This window comes from Anser anser, assembly GCF_964211835.1.
Source record: "Anser anser genome assembly, chromosome: 3".
Classification (NCBI taxonomy): Eukaryota; Metazoa; Chordata; class Aves; order Anseriformes; family Anatidae; genus Anser; species Anser anser.
In genome coordinates, this window is record NC_139722.1 from 99,109,604 (window position 1) to 99,131,347 (window position 21,744).

The window sequence follows — 21,744 nt, forward strand, 5'->3', positions numbered from 1 at the left end:
GGAGGTGGGATTTGAGAGCTTTTGCAGTGGGAAAAGAGATAGGGACACGCAATTTAATTTACACAGACCAACCTTCTGTGAGTAATGAATTTGTGAGCTACAGGTGAAAGACACTGGGTCCTCATATTCAGAACTTCAGGAATCATAATACAAAGAAAATTAACTATTTTAAGCATGCTGTGAGCCTAGAAAAATGAATCATGATTTTATACTTAATGGTGATGAATACTGTTCATTTTTAGAACGGTGTTGCAAATCAAATACTGCATTTTGTATTTGCTAACTGATTCTTGTCCAGTGGGATGAAAAGTACTCATAACCGATTTAGATTGTTTCAGGTCCTGGAATTGTTTCACTTATTCTTTTGCTGGAAATTACTCTCTAATAAAAACAAGGGCCAAATATACTCACATGAGTAGTGGCAAGTATAATTTGGCTATAGGCAGAAAAGTACAAAAGTCTTTGTGTGCTCATCTGAAGAACAGACCCCATAGTATGTGCTGTTCAATTCAGTTCTCTGGTTAGCCAGGGATCATTTTTTTCTGTAATCTCTTCTAAACCACTTTGATGGCAATAAATATAATTTCATGTTAATTAAATCATGGTTGTCATCACAGTGATCTTTAGGTTGGGAATTTTCATTAGTTATGTAGGCCAGTGGGAAACAAAAATGTAGTGCATATTCAACCCTCCCTATGATACCATTTCTTTTCTAATAAAATGTAATTAACACTAATTGGTGAGACTACACTGATGTCTCATTATTAATGTTTGTGTATTGGTCCCAGATGTGGTTTTATGGTTGTCAGTGATAATAGTTCAGTGAAGAAAAAAGATTTCTCCTTTCATATTATGTGTCTTTTTCATCAGAGTGCCCTCACATTCAAACAGCAGTGACTATGTTTAGGAATGGGAAAGCTCAGTTGCCAGCACTTAGCATCTGCAAAACTAGGTCTCAACTATTTTAGGGCTGCTTTTCTCAAGCCACCATAATTGTTAGTGGTTCAGAATTTATCAAAATAATTATTCTCCTAATTGCATACCTGTTCTTGAAAGCACACTTATGAGGCAAGCCTCTCTTAAAAGCAATCACCTTAAAGCATTCTGTTTAGAATAATTGCTTGCCTGCAATCCCTGCAATTACTGAAGGGACAATAATCATCTTCAGGATGACATAGGTGAGAAAGCTTTTCTTTTCAGATAGGGGTGAAATGAAGCGATGAAATCAAGATTTCCAGTACATATCTACCCAGAGAGGCGTATGGGGGGTAGCCTCTTATAGAGACAAGCAAACACAGTGTCACTGTGAAGGGGTGGGTCTCCAGGTGTGCTCTGGTAGGAATGAAAGCACACTTGGAAATAGAGTGGAAAATACTCAGGGACTCATTCACTCACATATATTAACATAAAGATATTAATATTGACATTAACACCAAAGAAGAGAAAACCTTTTTTTTTTTTTTTTTTGAAAAGCAGCTGTGCATACTTATATGGTTTAATGGTGTATACCTCACTCAGACACACCTTATTTTAGTGAAATCTAGGCTTATTAATAGTTCTGAGTTAAAAGAGAAATATAGCATACTCCAGGTAGAAATAAAATTGCTTGAATGTATTACCTGATTTACAGAGAGGACTTAAACTAAACTGGTAAAGTAAGCAATAATTCATATGTTTGTTTGAAAATGTTTGAAGACTTGAGCTTGTTAAAAATACAAGAAATATTACATGTCCTTTGTTGTTATCTGCCATAAACAAATGAGAAGGTCATTATTAAATCTTAGCCCTTAATAGCTTTGCACCTTGCAAGGCATATAGAATTCCTTTTAGTACACCACTGCATTTAATCAAATGATGTTTAAATTATTTTCCTTACATGTAGAATTTTGCATAAAAACATGATGTAAGTGGGCTGGGAGGCTAGGAAGCAATTGTTCTTGTGGCCAATGAAAAAGGAAGTTGGTTTGTAGCCAAGATGCCTGGAGGATGTATTGCAACAATATGAACTTACAGCCTGGAGTGATGTTCTGCCAACCAAATCTCAGCGCTAGTCATTGCCATGTTAGATTTTAAAATAATTAATTGCAGGCTTTTGAGTTAAGCTGTACTTTTCTCCATGGACTGACCACCTCTATACTCATTCAACTGCAACTAACCTGCCCTGATGTCTTCTTTACTGTCTCACACTGCCACAAATCTATTCTGTCATTCTCTTCAACTACAACCACCACTACATGCACTTCACCCTTACTGGAATCCAACTAAAGAACAAACTTCACCTACACAACAGGCACATCACTGGGACAATTCTTTCTGGCTTTTTTTATGAGCAGGTAAATTATGGGTATGGATAAATCAAAAAAATACTTAATCTCCCAAAGACACACACTGCAACTTTTCGGACTACTTCTCTGCTAGGAAATCAAAGGTGTGCATAACCACTCTTAGGCCGTGGGGCTGACCAGCACAGGATGGTTGGCGCCCATATCATTAAAGTTCTTTACTGTCAAAAACTGAGAAGCTGTACACAAACCACCACCAGGAAATAGACTCTGGCCCATAGTATCTCCTGAACCAGTCTTGGAACTGCTAGGTAGCCCAACCTAATGCTGTGATAACAATTTAACAATACAGAGAAATGAGACTTGGTGTCCTAGAACTGTCAAATGTACTTATGTAGTTGTACTGTCAGTGTCTATAATGTCTATACACTGACAAAAGTAAAGAGATAAAGGTTTCATAAAATCATAAAATTATAGAATGGTTTAGGTTGGAATGGACCTTAAAGACCATCTAATTCCAACCCCCCTGCCATGGGCAGGGACACGTCCCACTAGACCAAGTTGCTCAGAGCCCCATCCACACTGGCCTTGAACACTTCCAGGGATGGGGTATCCACATCTTCTCTGGCAACCCGTTCAAGTGCCTCACCACCCTTATAGTAAAGAATTTCCTCCTGATATCTAACTTAAACCTACCTTCTACCATCCCTCCTTGTCCTATCACTACACTCCCTGACAAAGAGTCCCTTCCCAGCTTTTCTGTAGGCTCCCTTTGGGTTTTGGAAGGCCACTGTAAGGACTTGAACTCCTTCAGACCATGGAATTTCCCAGTTCCTGGATGAGAGCTCTAACTGTTAAGCTAACCAGCAAACATGGGAAGGACCATGTTATTCTGAGCAAAGCCTGACCTAGTCTGCACATAGTTTGCTCTGTGGAAAGTCTGAGCTGGCTGACATGAAGGAGTGCTCTGATGGTGCAGGTCACATATGGTCCCATCTGTGTCTCCTGGTCCTGGGCAGGCTCAGGGTCTTCAGTGTGGGACATTGCTGGAATAACTGCAGGAGTGGCTGTCCAAAAGCTTCAGGGAAACAAAACAAACAAACAAACAAAAAAACATAATGAATTTGGGCATATCCCAGGCTAAGAAAGAGCTCATTCAGTTACCAGAGGAGAACTGTGTTGCAAATTTGGACAAAAAAACCTCTCTTCCATCTGGCTCTTACCTTAGATCCTGAGCTTCAGCATGGTCAGGCTTGCCTCCAGCTCCATCTTCCTTCTCTTCTTACTGCTCTTCACTCAGTTTTGGCTTTCCTGGTCTGCAGGAGTCCTTTCCTGATCTTGGCAGACAGAGATGCCCACCAAACTCCATCTGCATTAGACCCTCAAAGACATCCTTCACTGCCCACCTTTTTGCAGGCCAGTTGAGCCTCCAGAGCCTCAGGTGCCATTGGGCTACTTGAAAGGTGAATCCGTGATGGTGGTGGTAGTTTCTCCAGGAACATTGGCCAGCAATCCCCATCCCTTCAGCTGCTGTCTCTGCCTTGCATCCTACAGCCACACGCTGCTTGACAAGAGATGATTTTTACAGTTCATTACAATTTTGAAGAAGAGTTTCTGCATAAGCAAGCATTGATTTCCTCACACTGGTTGGAGCTGTGGTGCTCCCAATCACACAGGGTGGATGATGGACACAGAGAAAGCACTGACAGGCATTATTTCATCCACCTTTTCCTCCTTGCAAGGCCTGTATGTATCTGGGTGTAATGCCCCAACCCACATTGAAAGCTTTGTGTTTTAATCAGTGCAAAGCAAGAGCAAGGCTAACTTGGGAGGGATATTATCTTTTGTTACTTTGACTTCTAAAATTAAAGCTATCAAATCTGTAACATAGAAATAAAGACCTCCCTATTACAGGTAATAGAAATTGCTGTATTATTGCGCTATCCTACCACTTGTAGTAGCCAACAGCTTATTGGCTCAGAAGAAGTATCTCCATCACGTAATTGTGCCTGTGCTGTATTTGCTCAGCTCATGAGACCTATTACCAACCTCTTTGGGCCGGCTGGGAAGGTGAAGGTTCACCTGGTCAGGAAATTGCACTCGGGTGAAAAGGTTCTAGAGTTTCCAAATTTTCCAGTTCAAAAGGAGCAGCAAAGTGATAAAAGAGCCTCTTAGCTGAAAATCTGCAACATTTCCTTTCTTGATGGAAGACCTGTATTGCCCTATGAGACGCCCCTTCTCTCCAGGGGAGAGTAAAGAGATAAAGAACTACACTTCTTGCAGTGCTCTTTGAACCAATACATGATGCATGCTGATTTGAGCAAAAATCCCTCTTGAACTACTTTAACGTTGAGCGTGGAGGAGACAGCATCAGGTAGTTGAAATTCTTAAATGCGACTCCGGCCCTATGCATATTTTTACCAGCATAGCCTATTAACCTAAAAGCATCAGGATATACCATGTCCATATCTGACTGTTGGTAGGAGCCCATCTATCTTTGGATTTGGCCTTGCTTTGCTATGCTTTTTCACAGACGTGTAACAAAACCTCGTTCCCGGGTTCCTACCCCTCGTGTCCTGCTAGCACAGTGCGCTTTGCACGCCTGGGAGCAAACACGTTCACGCCGGTCACTGCCCCGTCCTGCTCAGCCCTCACAGACCCGTCCAAGACTTTGCCACACACCTTCAGCTGCTTCGGAAATGTCACCTCTGCGGCTGCGAGGGCGGCTCTGCAGCACCCGGCCGAGCTGTTCGCGCTCCACCAGCGGCCGGTGACGGGGAAATACCCCGAGCTCTGCACGCTGCAGGTGGCGCCAGGAAACAGGGCTGCGCCGCGGCTGCTCAAGCCGTGAGACTGACTCACGGCCGCGAATTTCCCAGGTCGACTAAATCCAGCTTCCTAGCAGGCAAATCGCTTCGGCCGGCAGGCCTGGCCGGGCAGCTGATGGGGGAGCGCGCTCCGTGCTGCACCCCCTCGCTCCCAGGAGCCGGGAACGATGCGGCACCGGGATCGGTGCTAAGCCTTGTCTCGCCCCCCCCCCCCCGCCCCCGGTGCCTCCCCGGTGAAGCTCGGGGAGGGAGAAACGCGCTCCTAAAGCCTCCCCCTCGGAGCCTCCCCGCTCCGGACCCCCTTTAGCGGCAGCCCCGGCCGGAGCCCGGCCAACTCGGCGCAGCCCCAGCCCCGGGGTTCCCCCCGGCGGGTCCCCCTCGCCGCAGCCCTGCCCGCGGCTGCCACGCGTGTGCGCGGCGGCCGGTCCCGCAGCGCAGCAGGGCCGGCTCCCCGCGGCCGCGGCCGGGCGGGCCGGGCAGGTGGGCGCTGCGGCTCCCCGCCGCCCCCCTCCCAGGTAGGGCGAGCCGCGCCTGTGCCGCCGCGCGTCCGTCCGTCCGTCCGCGTGTCTGTCCGAGGTGCCCCGCAGGTACAGCGGCGGCGGGGGCCGGGTGCGCGCCCCCGGGGGGCGGGGGGGGGGGGTGGTGTGGGGGGGGGAACGGGCGGCGCGGGGGCCGCCGCAAGGCGCCGCGCGGGGAGCGGAGGCGGCGGAGGCGGCGGCGGCGGCGGGGGCGCCCCGCGGAGAGCCGGCGCGCAGCCCCGGGCAGCGGCAAAGCCGGCGCGGCTCTCTTCGTTGCAGGCGGCGGCGCCCCGGATGCCCGTGGCGGGCAGAAGATGTGCCATGGGAAGCAGGCGAGCGGCGGCGGTGCCCTCCCGGCGGCGAGGCGGCGGGCGCTGGCCGCGGCGCTGTGGCTGCAGCTGGCGCTGAGCCTCGGCCCCGGGCCGGCGGCGGGCGGTGAGTGAGCGGCGGCGGCCCCGGCCCCGGCCCCCTCCTCCGCACCCCCCTGCCCCGCGGAGCCATCCCGAAGCCCCGGCCCGGCGGAGGGGGGAGCGGGGAAACTTCCTCCCCCTGCGCCCGGCGCCCTCCGAGGGCAGCGAAGAGGGGTTCCCCCCCCCACACCCCCCCCCAAAGCCTCGCCCCCGGCCGCCGAGCATCTCGCTGGGGACCGCAGCCTCAGCCCGGTGCCTGCCGGGGAGAGGTGGCGGGAGGGGGGTACGGCACGGTTTTGAAACAGCGCGTTCTGTTTTTTTGCCTTTTTTTTTTTTTTTTAATTAAAAACCAAAGAGCCTTCCCCCAGCCCAGTCCCACTCGGACATCTCTTCGATCACTCGCGGGGCAGATCCCCGTGCGGCTGGGGAAAGCAGAAATCCGGGGATGAAGCAGGAGATTTGGGTCTAAAAACTGAGCGATTGGAATGTCCTTCAGCGCTCTCCTCGTGGAGGAAGGGCCAATTCTTATCTGGCCTTTTTCATTTTAATTACATTTTCACGCAGTCGTCTTAAATTGTTGAGCCTCTGAGATATTTTGAGCAGGTACATTTAATTACAAAATTGCTTGAAACTGATTCCATAATTAGATCTGGATTGCTGGAAAAGTCTTAAAGTAGACTGCTCTGCCGTAAAATGAACTTAGCTGTGATAATGAGAGCAGCTTCCTATTTCTACTCCGGCATGGCATTAGGTTTTTGTATCGGGGAAATAAGCCATTTCGTGATTGAATCACATCACTAATGGCAGGCAGAGATCAATACAAAAATTGCACAGGCTTCTTCTCATGCCAAAGGCATATGCCCAAATTTTCCAACTTGAATGCCTGAGCCCAAGCAGCTCCAATCCACATGTGTTTTCTGCCGCTGAACATGGAATTGCTGAAATACCGCTGAAGAGGACCTCAAGAGGTCATCTTGTCCATCCCACTCCTGAGGTGATTCAGTCATAATTTTCTTTCTCAAGACTGTAATGACATTTTCCCATAGAAATCCCATGACTGCAAATGTGATTCCAGCTAAATAAGCTTTTAAACTGTTGCAGTCTCTGATAATCCCTCTTTAGAAATCAATGCAACATTTTCTGCAACTGCGTTACCCTTGGTTTCCCGGGCAGCTCGCATTTCAGCATGGTGATGACATTCTTGCGCATTCCTTGCAATTGTAGTCAGGTGAGCTCCTGTCCTTCTCTAGCTTCCTTTTTATGGCTTCATTCATAAAAAAAGAGACTGGCCCAAGGATCCCCTCCTCCCCAAAGCCATGTATATACTACAGTTTCATTGTCAGAATTTACTTAGCTGATCAGTGCAAGAGGTTCATCAAAATACAGTTTATGTTTCCCCTGAATGTAGTAGTTTTCTTCACAGCCTGCAATACATTCTTCTGTGATGTTGATTGACATTAGTACTGATGCCTTTCACCTTGGCAATGTAGCTAATTCTCTATCAAATTACATTTATAAGACATTTTAGGCTCATTCAAGAAAAAAAAATATTGTCCAGAGTCTAGGAAAAGGTAAAACACTTGAGCATGATTAAAATAACTGGTGAAAAAGATTTATTTCTCTTTCTAAGTTACTACTGCTGTTATTTTCTGGTGTGGTTGTACTGGGAAGTTGTGCACTATATAAATACCTGTAAATGTACAGACCTTTCATGTGGTTGATATATGGTTGATAGGTTTTTTTCATCTTGAATCATTTGGGTGGTGAAATAATGAGCTTTGTAATTAGAACAGAGGACTGCACATTAGGATTCCTCCTGTTTTATGCGGTGTTTTATCTGTGAGGAAGCTTACTGTGCCTACATAGCTCCCTGTGAAGGCTCAGCTTTTGAGTCCTCAGTCTGTGACCCAGAGTTTGAGAACTAAGCAGCTGTTGTCATCAACCAAAGTTGTGGTTTCCCAGGACCTTTGCAAATTTTGTTTCTCTCGGACTTGCATTTTATGGATTTTTGTATCTAGATGGGAGGCACACAGCGTTACTGACTACTTTGGAAAATGTAACCCCAAATTTCTCTTTATATCTTCTCATTATCTGTTAAATAAGGATAATAGTACTTCTCTCAGAGATTTGAAAAGAGATTTGATGACATTTAATGAAAATACTATGGAGGTGGAAAGAATTTATTTCAAAAGCTTTAGAAAAACAGCATTGACAGGATGCTAAAATAAAAAGCATCTCATTAAAAATGAAAATGAATAGCTAATATTTTTCTGTAAATCCATCTACTGCTTATATTTTGGATTTCATTTATAGCTTCCTCCCTTCTTTATTTGATATCAGAATTTCATTCCTGTAATAACCCCATCATGACTTGTGTGACTCCTTCTATTTTCTGTCTGACTAAGCCCTATTGATTGTCACGTTCTACCATTTCACCCCAAATCAATACCACTTATGACTCCTTTTTTTTTTTTCTTGTCAATAACCCTACAGAGAATAACTCTGTTTATTACATTCTGACGTTCTCAAAAGTGGATCTAGCAGAAAATTTGCTATAGAAGTGAACTCAAATGAACAAACCTTTCAGATGTCAATATACCTCATTCCTCCCTCATGTATTTAACTCTGCTGACACCAAGGATAAAGTAAATCTCTCATACTTCAGCTTGCAGCTTTCATCTAATCATCTTTGTTTATCTTGCTTTTTGCTATAATTCAGTAGTGAATGAAAAAAAAAAGAAAGCAAATAAGAAGGATCAAGGTAGGAAGGCTAGTAACAGGAAAAACAGAACAGATGAATGGATGGAGCTGATGACAGGTTATTTTGGAGTTTTAAGCCATGTGCAGAGTTCACTGTGGTGTTGAGAAAATAGCTGCAAGAGTATATCAGATTCCTTTATATACCTTTATTTCAGATTCCTGGAATTATATTAAAATGGCAGGGGAAAAAATCTAAAAGGAGAATGAGAAAAAAGTTCAGGAAGCTTCTGGCTTTGTGGTTTGTTATGTGGCCTTGGAATTTTGTCATTGTCCCTAGATTGTCTCCTGGGCACATTCCTGTTTCGCTTTCCTAGGTCAGTTGGGCAATATTTGTTGTTCTGCAATATTGGTGCTATGCATGGCTCCATGGAGGGGCTCAGGGCTGCATGTCTGTAGGCTTGAATGGGGCCTTGGGCTATTACCTGGTCTTATCAGCTTGCCTCAAGCAGGGTCAGGCATAATACTGCTCTTCTGGACAGATGTTTGTTTAATCTCATTCTCAAAAAGTTTTTCACAGCAGACATTCTGTGCAGCTGCTGCTTCTCAGCTTTGTGTTTGCCTTTCATGTTCGGTCTTCTGCTGCAGACTGAATGTCTCCAGTTTCTTCAAACCTTTCTTACATCTGCATCATACTTAGACCCAGTCTTGCTGACCCACATCACCATGAGATATGTTGCCCATGTTTTTTTCTAGACCAAAGCTGAATTTTTATAGCTTTGTGATTTTATTGCATTGCATTGAAGTCTTGGTTATGCCTGCCTTTGGATGTAGTGGCTACCAAAACCATATCCCTCAGGTTTCTATGGATGGGGTGCTTGTTTCCTTGGGGTAAGACACGTTTTCTGTGTGGTAATGAGGCAGACCCAAACTAAGGCTAACTTTTTGTCTATCTGCAGTTGCTTTCAGCAGCAGAAACCACCCAAAGATTCCCTGTTACTTCTTTACATAAACTTTTCACATTATAAAGACTGTTTTCTGAGAAGTCAGAATGTTTCCTGATACACTGTCTGTAGTTAGTGTATTTAACTCACTCCTTCTTAATGTGTCTGCTTCACCTGTCAAGCAAAATAGACATTTCAGCCTAGAATTGCCTGCACATTTTGCAAAATCATCAGATACTTTGCAGCATTGTTTTTAACATCCAGCTTATTGGAGGAGCTGGATATTTTGCAAGGAACAAATTTCTCACGCTGCCACATCATCTCAGTTCAAGTCCTAGATCCCATGCAACTTCTCTTCCCCTCTTTGCAGACTCAAGTTGACATTTCAGTTCCATTTTGTGTCCATTTTGTATCCAAGTGGCAAGGCCAGCCACATCTTAGCACAAGAACTTGTCATCTGTCATAGGGGCACATCCTCCCACCTGCAACCTTGCAAGAGGTGGGCATATTTGATAGACGAATCTCAAAACCAGTTTATTAGCAGCTTGCAATAAGGAGGTTTGTCCCTGATTTACTGTAGGATTAGGAGACTGAAGTTAGCTTCGCTTCACCATTTTGCTCTCTTGTTTCCAGAATCACACCAGAGTACCTTTGATCTCTGTATTATGGACGATTACAACTTTAGAAGAATGAGTTGATTACTCTTTGCTTCATTTTATCATCTGTAAAGTAGATAAGCAATTCATTTCATGGAAATAAACAGTTGAAGAACCTCACAAAGAAAATGTGACAGGAGGGAAAATATGAATTTTAGCAAAATATAAACTAAGTAGTTCATCACAGTGAAAAGTTATGTAATATTTGTGATTTTTTTGTTGTATGGGTTCCTAATTAAATAGTCTTAAAAACATTAGGAAGATGTTATCTCTCTCTCTCTCTCTTTTTTTTTTTTTAATTTTAGAGCTATTTATGGATTTTTTTTTCCTATGGCTTGGATCACATGCTCTATTTTTTTCCCCAAATGTTATCTACCTCTGAGTGAAATTTATTATTTTACAAAGAAATACACAGTATTCAAAGAAGAAAACTTTGCACTCATGCTGTGCATTTCAGTGAGGATTCAGGCATGAAAAGGAAAACAAAGCATTGTCCAATTCATATTTGCTATATGCAGGTGCTTATATGAAAAAAAAAAAATCGAAAAACCATGAGCTGCATTTGCAGGTTAACATAAACTGGTCAGAAAATGAGTTCAAGGGATAAAGTGGTGTAGTGTGTACAATTCAGTTCAGTAAGTGAAAAAATTAGCTTTGCTTACACATTAAGGAGGCAGAAGGTACATATACCAAATCCAGCAGTTTAGTTGTAAAAAAAATATCTCTCTTCACTTGGTTTTACATCTTCCTATCAGCTACTTTCTTTGATGTCGCACAAGCAGAACATAATGAAACATATTCCAAGTGGTACGTCTACTTGATTTCACAGTGGAGCTGTGCACAGTGGCAATTTTCAATGTACATGCTTGCACCTTCTGACAGTCTTACACTCCCAATGGCAAGGTTGCCTGTGTGATTTGTCCAAACTGAATTATTTATTTCTCCATGTATTGAGGACAGTGGAAGAAGTTGTTAATGCCATCTGTGCAGACGGAGCACCTGCTGGTACAATGCTCTTCTTGGGTCACCCTTGAATCATGCATCCTTTTGGCTTCTCATATCAACTTTCAAACTGTATAGCACCCATTATAGGTTGCTCTCCTGCTCGTTAGAAAGATTCAATGACTTAAAGACGTTTCACGTAAGGAACAATTCTTTCCATAGACTGAGAAGAAATCCTCTGGATCTTAGTCCAGCATTCTGTTCTGTAAATAGAACATGGGGAAATTCCTAATCTACATTTGTATGATACAGCCTTCATCGTAGGAATTTTTGGTTGTGACTCTCCTATAAGTAAAATGAGCAGCAGATTTCCTATTCACGTAAATTGCTACTTAAGCAAATCACAGAGGAAGCTTTTCCAGAGTACTTTATTTGCCTTACTCCTTTATGTCTGAGATAGCACATGGCATTTTTCCAGACGCTGAAAACCTGAATCTCCTTTTATCATTCTCCTGAATGATAAAAAAAATGTTATTAGTTAGGGTTCAGCACTGAAAAGTTGTATCATACGTTTTCTCAGAGTGAACAGCACATATTAATAGGAATGATATTTCTGCTTTGCTCAGTCATGTGGTTCAGGATAATAGTTTACATGAAAGCACAACATCAGAAAAGTTTGTTACATGCACTTTTAAAATAATTCTACAATACTTCTGTAGTTAGAGAGGAGGAGAGCTCTGCATGACTATGAAACTTTGTGCAGACTGTGGCATGAGTGCTGTTGTCTTATACAACCCATTGCAGTTTAGAAATCAGTGGATACATAATGGGACACTGTAAAATATAAGTTCAGATAACAACTGCTTGCTCATGAAAACAGAAGTTGTAATGTTAAGAACATAAAAGGATGAAATAGGGATAGCAACTGGTTCCTCTCTGTTTAATTTGCTTACTGCGGGCAGTGAAGCTGTGTGAAACATAGAGATGAGAAGCACACCAGGGCTAAGGGTGCAGCAGAGCTGTGCAAAGCCAAGTTCTGCACTTAGTAAAAATTTATGAAATCTTAAAAAAGGTTAGGTTTGCTTGGGAAATGAAAAGAGGAGACAGGGCTTACAATAGACAGAAGAAGAAAATAGGTTAGGTTACAAATGGTTAGATTATATGGAAGTTGGTTTATCAACAGGAACATGAGATAGTGTCCTAAAATAAAAGTTTTTACTCTGCTAAAGAAAAAAAAAAAGAACACAGCACAACCGCGAATCAAGGGAATTGTTATTTTGCTGGACTCCCATTCCTGAGACCTGGAGAATACAGTAAAGAGAAGAGAGAGTCTTTGAAAGCACAAAGCCTTCAGATTTTTTTTTTGGTACTGTACAATGGCAGCTTGTAAAGTTGTTGATCTGTCAGGAGACTGGAGAGATTCAAGAGAAAAGTTCTCGTACATGCTGGGAAAGAGGAGAAGATGCTCAGACGTAGAAACCAGTAAGGTTGTGTTCTGCTCTCACTTTTGTCATTAGCACTTGTGAATGCAATACAGTTAAAAACAAACAAAGAAATGAACAAACAAACAAAAACTATGGCACAAAAATGTCCTTTCTGTGTTTCTGGAGGTAGGACAATAGGCTTGAGAGGAGAGTCACAGATATAGGACTGGAAAAGACCTCAGAAGAACTTGTAGATCATCCTCCAACCCAGAACAAGACCCACATTTATATCCTCACTGTCTGGGATACTCTAGGGATTTTGGTCTCTCATGTGGAATTCCTAAGTGCTGCTTCCTCCAGTGTGCTCCCTGTCAGTTCAAGTGTGCTACTGCTCTGTCCTTGGCCATCCCGAGTGATGCTGCCAATTCCCTGGCTCAGGACTGGAAGAATCCTGACTGCTCCTACCCAGCAAAATGCCTCTGAAAAGCTAGATGTTAGTTAACAGTCTGACAGCTAAGGTATGGTTGCACATTCCCTACATACATTCATATATTGCTGCCAACACAGAAAGAGACCGTGTGATTCTTCGTGGTTTAACTTGAATTTTTCTGGTTTAGTTAAGGTCACAGCTAAGCTTGTATTTACCATTAGATCAGAAATCTTGGCAGCAGCTATCAAAAAGGTCAGGTTTGCCTTGCAGTTTTGGAAGAAATTACAAGGATTTTCCAAAGTCACATGGGGAAAGAATTAGAAATAAAACTTGGGGATCTCATTAAAAATGCCTATTTGCAAAGCCTGTTATCTTCGGGGACATTAGACCAATGTACACATTATTTTATTGTTTGTCTCCACTTAGACAAATAGTTGATGTTTTAGGGATATTTTTTACACGTTATTTTACTCAGAGAAAACTCAAATGACCCACTTAGAACTGTAAATAAATAATAAATAATTTGGTCTCCTGTAAATTGGACTTATAAAATAGCTTGATTATGATTACTAGCTTTGCAGTAATCTTGAAGGAATTAAGATAAAATGATGCTATTATGAGTAATGGTAAAAATGAGAATACACAGACTTTTTTCTTGGTCTTGTAAAATGCAAAACATCCTTCTCTCTTCTCAAGGATTCTCCAGGACCACAGAAAGTACAGTGCTACAGCTGTTTTGAAGGAGCACAAGACAGCTACAACCACAACACTGACTCCTGCTCTATATTCCCCTTAGCTTCGGAGATAACCACCCTAGGCAGTCCTTCCCATTGCTGTCTCTTATGAGTACGCACTCCCTTTTTTGCACGCCTTTTTTGCTCTCTTCTGTGAGGCATAAAGTTCTTCTCTGAGGCCAGGAAAGATGCCTGGAAGATCTTTTTGCTATATGTAACTAGAGTTAATAGCACCTGGAGTTACATGGGTGAGTTGGAATGCATGATGTGGTGGTGGCAGCACAGCACTCCTCCTGTACCTGGCTATAGCTATCCCAGAGGTGCAGTCATTTGCAGTCCTACTTCTTTCTGGAAGCATTAAGCGTGCAGATTTATCTGAAACAACAAAATCCTTAATTTACACACCTTATAATGACTATGCCTTTTTTTTTTTTTTTTTTTTACACCTTTTATACCCCTATACAAATTATTCTGCTCTAGTCTAGTCTTCTGGCAGCATTCAGGTACCTGTAGCAGTATAATACCCACACTTTAAAGCTCTCCCTCTTCCTCTACCTATATGACTCATGTCCCAAAAAATAGGGTTGTTGTTTCAAGCTTTAGTCCCTTCTCTTTTTGAAGAATGGCACTCAGAAATGATTGTCCAGATGGAAGAGTCTATCTTTCAAAAACAGCAGAGACATTCACTGCTGATAGCCTATGCCACTGTTGCCCTTATCCACTGCGTTTATCTCAGGACCCAGCACAAGAGGGATACTCTCTACTACTCTTTTTGTCAAAGTCAGTCTGATTCAAAGAAGCCTGGATACCTTAGTACAAAGTGAAAATCCCAGTGAAAGTATTCACCAAACAGGATATGCAAATTATGGCAAAATGTGAGCAGCTGAATTGCAGCTCCATCATATCTGTGATTTCCTTGAAACTGGGTCACTGTGGAGCACACTACTGCACGCTGCCTGTACAAAGTGCAGTGGAAGTAATTTCAGGAAAGGACACACAGACCAGCAGGAGGATCTGGTTATAAAGGGAGGGAACAGAACTGTCTTTGTATACACCTGTGCATTAATGCACTTAAGTGTGCCCATATTAATCTTACATGCAGATAGCTAGCTAGATGCATGCATATATGCTGGATATGAGTAAGAAACTCAAACAAGCAAACAAACAAACAAACAAAAAAGCAGTGAATTGTAAAAACACGCTATTCTCACTGACAGTCATTTCAAGGTTCTTATGCTTCTTCTTACAAGGTTGGTTTTCATACTGGAAAATAGATGAGTGTTGCCTTAGTGCTTCCATTTGTGTGCAAAGGTGATACTGAATGGAGAACAGAATAGAGTTGTGTGTATTTAGATCCTATTTTATTTTTATTTTATATACAGTAATAGTAAAGGAGGGGTTCTTCATTTCTCAAATATATTCCATTTCAAAGAGAAATCCATAAGATAAATCACATTCACTGTGGGGAGAGGGATTTCGTCAAAAACAGGCTGAAAACGCCTTTTTGAAGTACCCTTAATGTGATGTGTCTTTCCTAGATGCTACTAATGGGCGTATTTTTCAACTCTGGTTTCAGCATGTGTGAAAGTTTTTTTGGTTCTTCCCAAAGGCTCTCCGTGAGACCTTGTACATAGAGGAAGTAGATCTATGCAGTTCAGAAAGCTGGTATGTCAGCCAGGCTAAGTTTATGGGGACCTCACTTGAGAAAGCAGACTGAAAAAAATGTATTTAAAACATTCTTTTAGAATGTCAGCATTATTAAGTTATAAAAATGTAAGGCAACACTCATTTAAAGGAGCTTGGGATTATGTCAGCTAATAAGATTTTGTTGCAGTGCATTAATATCTCAGGTAAATGACTCATTACATTTGCCTTCCTGGCCTCTTTAAAATGGTGATTTAAAAATGCAGAGTTTCAGAGGAAATACGTACATGTCTGATTTGAAGTCCGAAAATTATTTTTTCCAAGGAAACTATGTAAGAGCCTCCAGTTACAACTGTGTAGTCACCTTAACACTTGATGTTTATGGTCACTTTTTGACGTACTTAATCTCAGTTTAATTCTTTGGTTGTTTTATTAGAGGAAAAAACATCCTTTGCTACTGTATCTACATAGATGTTGTTAGAAAATATTCTTTTCCATATGCTGATTTTTTTCTGTCTCTGCAGTCAAGTGATTCTGTTCTAAAATCTACAAAACTAAAGCAGCACAGGGAGCTGCAGCAGAATTTCAGAAGCCATAGAGAGTGGCAGCTTACCATGGATAGTAACACAACGCTGCTATCTGCTAGCTTGGATATGCCATGTGCTGTTGTTTCCCTGATCTGAACTTCTTTGGAAATAGGCTGACATGGGGATTTTCCTATTCATCATTTTTCCATTTCTCCGGTGAATTTCCTTTCTCACTCAGAAGCAGTACTTCAGTCTTTGAGGGCTCTGATCAGCCAGCATCACTTCCAGTACCCACAAGGGCAAATTTGGATCTTCAACTTTGTCTCCTAAACTTGACCTTGACAATTGAAGAGGTAGGGGTCAGTAGAGGTTGTATGAGGTGAAGAGATTTGGCCTTATGAAACTGTTCTCAAATAAAAGAGTACAGAGTTCAGAGGCATCTGTCTGACCTAGATGGGCAGTTCTCCCAGCCGAGTTGGGAAGTTCAGGTACTTCCTTTGTGTACTCCTGGTAAGGCTGTCTGTCCTCGCACCATGTTCAGAGTCCATGTCCATGTTCCCATTTGGTATATTTTTCCACCGATGGGCAGGTGGATGAAATCTTCCTGTCCCAATACTTAGTAAGTGGACCTAACTGGGACGTGAAAAGGCCACAAGCTGGGATGGATATGCTGGCTTCAACTTCAGACAGCTCTTTGTATATACTAGTAGAAGGATTATTCCCCCCCCCCCCCCAAAAAAAAACCCAAAAACCTGCACTTCTCATTTATGAAGCTAGCTCACAGCAAGCTGGGAGGTCAAGAATTCTTTCTTCAGGCACTCTGAAGACAACTCATTCCTGTCCTCTTCCTTGAGAGTCTTGTCAGTACAGAGTTATCTCCTTCTCTGACCCACTTTCAAAAGTGCTTACCTGAAAATAAAATGAACAGTTGGACAGTTGCCTTTTCTGGGAGATACTTCTGGGAAGTTACAAGGCACTTTAAAAATGTTTAATATGCTTCTTTTATAATTTGGCTTATGTGCAGCCTTCTACAGATTATCTGGTCTATCTGTCTAGATCAGCTAGCTTTTTAAAAATTCTTTACAAACACTTGATAACTATTTTAACTTGATCTCTAATACCAAAAACAGACAGAAAAAGAAAAAGAAAGTAAAAAAGACAGGTTGTCTGTAGTAAATGGGGAAAGGAAAAAAAAAAAAGGAAAAAGAGGGATTAAGGGATATGCTACTTGGAAGGTTATATATAGCTTCCTTTTCCTTCCCAGCAATGGTAATGGTAATTTTAGTCTTGACTCTCTTATTGGGCTTGACTGGGTTATTTTTGTTTGTTCCCGAACTATCATGTTGAGATTTGAAACCAAGAACAGGTAGGTGCCCACTTACTTGTGCTTGTGTTCTTAATAACATTTTGTGTGTAGTAGGAAGAGAATGATTCTGTGCATATAAGCCTAATGACCTGAATTTGTAAAGCTAAATAGCAACATTGCTGCTGGCATGACTCACTATTATTTTTAGCTCTGAAGGGCAGATAGTTGAGCAAAGGTTCGTCTTTCCATACCAGTTGTGTCTTTTGTCGAACAATCTGATCTTACTGAGAGGTTTAACATTCCTGCTTCTGTTTTTAATCAGACTTCTGCAAGATGCTATGCATCTGTTCTGTCTCTTTTTCATAATAGCCTCACTCCCTGAGAGAATGTCTCTCTGTTGCTCTTGTGTGGTGGGGATCCTTGCTTAGTATTTCTGAGGACTGCAACTTTGGAACATGAATGGTTGCTAGAAACAGTCAAAGGAAAGAAGGTACCTGATGTAACTGAAACAACAACAGAGAAGTCTTTGGATGGGTTTCGTGCTAGTCAAAGCATTTCCATTCAGAATGCTAGCTGTTTTATTTTTAAAGAACATTTTTCATGGGTAAATATTTTGGAGATGATGACACAATAAAGAAAGAATTATATTTTCCTGCGTGATAACTGATCCAGACTCAGCTTGGAAAATTACACTGATTCTGAAAGCTTTTGTTACTGGCTTCGTACAGCATGGCACAGATCAGCAGGTTGTGTGAGCTCTCTGTTCCTACTAGGCTTACCTGGGAAATGAACTGCTCATTAAAATCCACTGTTGCACCCAAGCAACGCTAACCTTGAGTTTCTAAGTAAAGATGAGTGAAGGTGCTATCAGATTTGGAAGAGAAAAAAATTAAGTGACTTTGGGGGCTAGGAACTGCTTTAGAATTGGTTTAGGCACTTATGTACACTTAAAATCTATAGACTTTCAGTGAAACAAAATTTGAAAAACACCTTTGTAATTTACACTCAATTATTTTCAGAAAGCATCACCCTTTCCTTTTCTAAAGCAAGGTGTAAAAGGTGCTCACTGAGTCCCACACTGAAGTCTTTTCTTTCTAGTCTAATGAGAGCTCTTCTTGGGTAAAGCACTCTAGATGCCTGCCTGTAGGTCCTTCACAGTCAGCACTACAGACGTCTTTGGAAGTTTTTCTTTAAGCTCACACTTCCTTTGCTAATGAACAGGGAGCTCAGAGCTGTGTGCAGAGATTTCTCTTCATCAGTGTGAGCAGACAACTAATTTTACTACCTGAGGAGGATACAAATCCTGAGCTAGTCTGAGGTATGGGGTGGACAAGCGACATGCTGCTGCCTTTCAGATGCTTGCTAATAGGATGACCAAAGCAAAAACAGATTACATGGGTTTTAGGTCTTTGATAGTAGCTCGTAGTGGTTATGCAGCATATTTGATAAGGAGATTTCTGCATGCATGTACATGAAAGTGAAGAACATTTTTTTTTATTTTATTTTTTTAATCACAGTGGAAAACAGCACATACAGAAACCTTTTACTGGGGAAACAAACAAACAAAAAATGTATTCAAATCTAATTTGAATTATTTCCTAAGAAAGGCATATAATGGTGAATACGAATTGAGTGACACTAGTCTGTTCCCCATAATCAAACCTCATTCTGCTACATATAGAAGATTTATTGGAGCCAAAGAGGGCTCAGATAAAGGGCAGAGAAAAAGGAATACAGGGGAAGAACGTGCCTTGCATTATCAGGGGACTGCAAACTTAGATAAAGTAAGACACAGACATTTTGTCAAAGAAGTTGGGTATGTAAGTTTAAAGCTTGCTCTAGGCAGTTTTAACTTAGCCAGCACTTAGAGCAGCTGATAACCCAAAGTGACACTGACCTTGGCAGACTCACAAGGGTAAGCTTTGCTCAGGGATGAATTATTTCTTGATCAGCTGTTCAAGTATGAGAGGCACTGTCCAGTTTTCCTTCTGTATTGATTATGGATCTTTTATCCCAGAGCAGACATTGACTGCAGATAGTGGAATTAGAATCAGTCTCTTTATATTTGAGCTCTTCTGTATCCATTATATGATAACCTGGGACACAGTGATGCCACTGAGCTTTCTCTGCGCATCTCCTCCTTTTTTTTCGTTATTTCTCTTTAAAGCCACAATGCATAGAATAGGAAGCATGGTTTTGTTCAGTAACTACCTGCACAATCAAGCTCTTTTGTCTGGCTATTGTTGGCTTTTTGTTGGCTTTTTCCTTGCTGCGTTCATGTCTGAAGGATGCCTCATGACCTTTGCTTATGGACATGTAATTGCAGTTGCAGGGGTTGTTTTCAAGTATCTTATGTGGCTGCTTCGAAATTGTCAGTGTTTAGAGATGCAGTGGAGGCAATTTAGCCACATTGACACTATTTTTAATCCATCCTCTGTGTGCTGAATCACTGTACCTCTTGCTAAATATGTCAGGGTCCGTGGGTGTTGAATGCTGCTGGGATGTAAATCCTTTTTCTTATGAGGAGCTATCCAGGCTCAGGAAATAAAGTGCCACGATGGGAACAGAGCTCATTTGTACCCTCCCTATGCAAACTGCAGCATTTTCTAGTTGCTGAATAAGGCAGCTCTAGAGTCACATTATAATCCAAGCCCTTGTCTGGAAGGTCATAAACTGCAATCCAGTGGGCAGAGCCTTTTGTTTTCATGGACTAACAGAATGTTGTCAATGCCAAAAGCCCCAGAGATATTCTCATTTCAGGTTTAATAGATTAAAATTAAAATGCCTGTGATAAATATATATATATATAAATATATATACCTTAGGGAATCTGATGGCTTCCCTTCTATGCATTTTGTTGAGTGACTTGCCGGGGTCAGAGATATTTTTGCACATGCTACTTTGCCCACCTGCTCTCCATGCTTTCTCAGATCCCCTGAGTAGTCAGAGAAGCAAAACTCAGAGGGCATCTGCTCTCTCTGTTCTTCAGAGAAAAGAAATTGTGTCAACTACAATGCTGTGCTTGGACGCAAGAACCTGAGCTGGCAGAAAAAAACAGATAGTATAACTGACGTGTAAGGCTGGCTGCAGAAAGACTCCCAGTCACCTAGGTTTTAGCAGTGGTCATTGAGCTACAGAGTAGATGGTAATGATTTTGGACAGCTGCATTTTTTGTTTGTTTGTTTCTCTGTTAGACATTTAAATAACAGATGTAATACTGTGATGTGAAATGGCTTCATTTATAAAATTTGCTTTAACAGCACGACCTTTAAGACACTAGCACACTGCAAGATTCAAGCTCTTTATGAGCTAAATCTCTGTTGACAGCACATGATGGATTCAATTCTTCAGATGGGACAGGTTTCCTTACCGTGTCTCAACCTGTCGTCTGATTACTTGCACACAGATCTAGCCACTGACGAACCAAAAATGTTAGTATGGATGAGTGCTCAAACATACACATTTACACATATGTGAACGCCCACTGCTTGCTGAATTGCTTGAGCAAAAAATATATTTGTACACAATTATCCTGCTCTTTATATATGTGTAATACAGAATGCAAAGTTATGCAGCCAGAAATAGGAGGAGTTTGAAAAGCTGACTTGTAAAGAAAAAAAAAATCAGAAATGAGTAGTGAATTGGTGTATACTAAAAAGAGGGCTGAGTACCACAGGGATTTGTACTTGTTCATTGATCCCTTTCCCTTCAATAGGTCATCACTTCTTAGCTCCAAACCTAAAGCTGCTTTCCTCTGAATGCTTTCTCTTACTGAACTCTCATGGGATACCTATCTGTCTCATAGCCCCAAGTCAGTGATACTGATTACCAACAATTACTGTCAGTTTTGAAGGGAAAGCCAGCACATGGGCAAAGAGACTGAACTGTTCTCCTGTCCCTGACAGTTTTACATGTAGCAGCTAGTTGTCACAAGGCTGCTGCTGTGGCCTCTCCTATGTACTTTTTGAGTGTAAAGACAACAGAAGATACACTTTAGGCTGCATCAGAAGCAAAATGTCAAAATTGAATACGTAGAGGAATTCAGTTTTAAATTTTTTCTTTTGGGTTTATACTTCTAACTATACAATATAGACATTGAAAATATTTTAAAATATAAAATCTAGAATATTGTTCTCTTAAAAAAAAAATCTTAATGCCAATTTTAGGAATTGTAATAGGCTAATGTCTAACATTACAAAATTTTTTTGCCTTGCCAGATCCTGTAACGCGTAAAACTGAGCAAAGGATATGGTTCCTCTGAAGGCTATATTGTGACTATAGTTTATCTGGGCAACTGATGACTTGCATTTGTTTTAGGTCCCAGAGTTCCTCCATTTAATGTAAAATATTTGCCTGAGGCTGAGCCCTGACACATGAGGTGGCATCCCAAGATCAAATATTA

At 41.8% G+C, this 21,744-nt stretch overlaps 1 protein-coding gene and 1 long non-coding RNA gene across 4 annotated transcripts in view; one reads left to right on the top strand and one right to left on the bottom strand.

Annotated features, from left to right (window-relative positions):
• Nucleotides 1-5,491, bottom strand: part of LOC310896349 — a 33,904-nt gene extending 28,413 nt beyond the window's left edge. The window contains exons 1-3 of one of the 2 annotated variants that reach the window (XR_014581412.1): nucleotides 4,965-5,491; nucleotides 3,506-3,843; nucleotides 3,191-3,360 (exon numbers count right to left, since the gene is read on the bottom strand). This is a non-coding gene — a long non-coding RNA (uncharacterized lncRNA). Of the gene's footprint in view, nucleotides 1-548; nucleotides 3,361-3,505; nucleotides 3,844-4,964 lie in introns of those variants that run through there. The other variant, XR_014581413.1, reaches the window with a different exon arrangement.
• Nucleotides 5,492-5,601: 110 nt separating this feature from the next.
• Nucleotides 5,602-21,744, top strand: part of SUSD4 (sushi domain containing 4) — a 72,566-nt gene continuing 56,423 nt past the window's right edge. Inside the window, exons 1-2 of one of the 2 annotated variants that reach the window (XM_083828539.1) lie at nucleotides 5,602-5,697; nucleotides 5,908-6,063. In XM_083828539.1, coding sequence (XP_083684665.1) covers nucleotides 5,943-6,063 — 121 coding nt within the window. In that variant the 5' untranslated portion in view covers nucleotides 5,602-5,697; nucleotides 5,908-5,942. Of the gene's footprint in view, nucleotides 5,698-5,802; nucleotides 6,064-21,744 lie in introns of those variants that run through there. The other variant, XM_083828538.1, reaches the window with a different exon arrangement.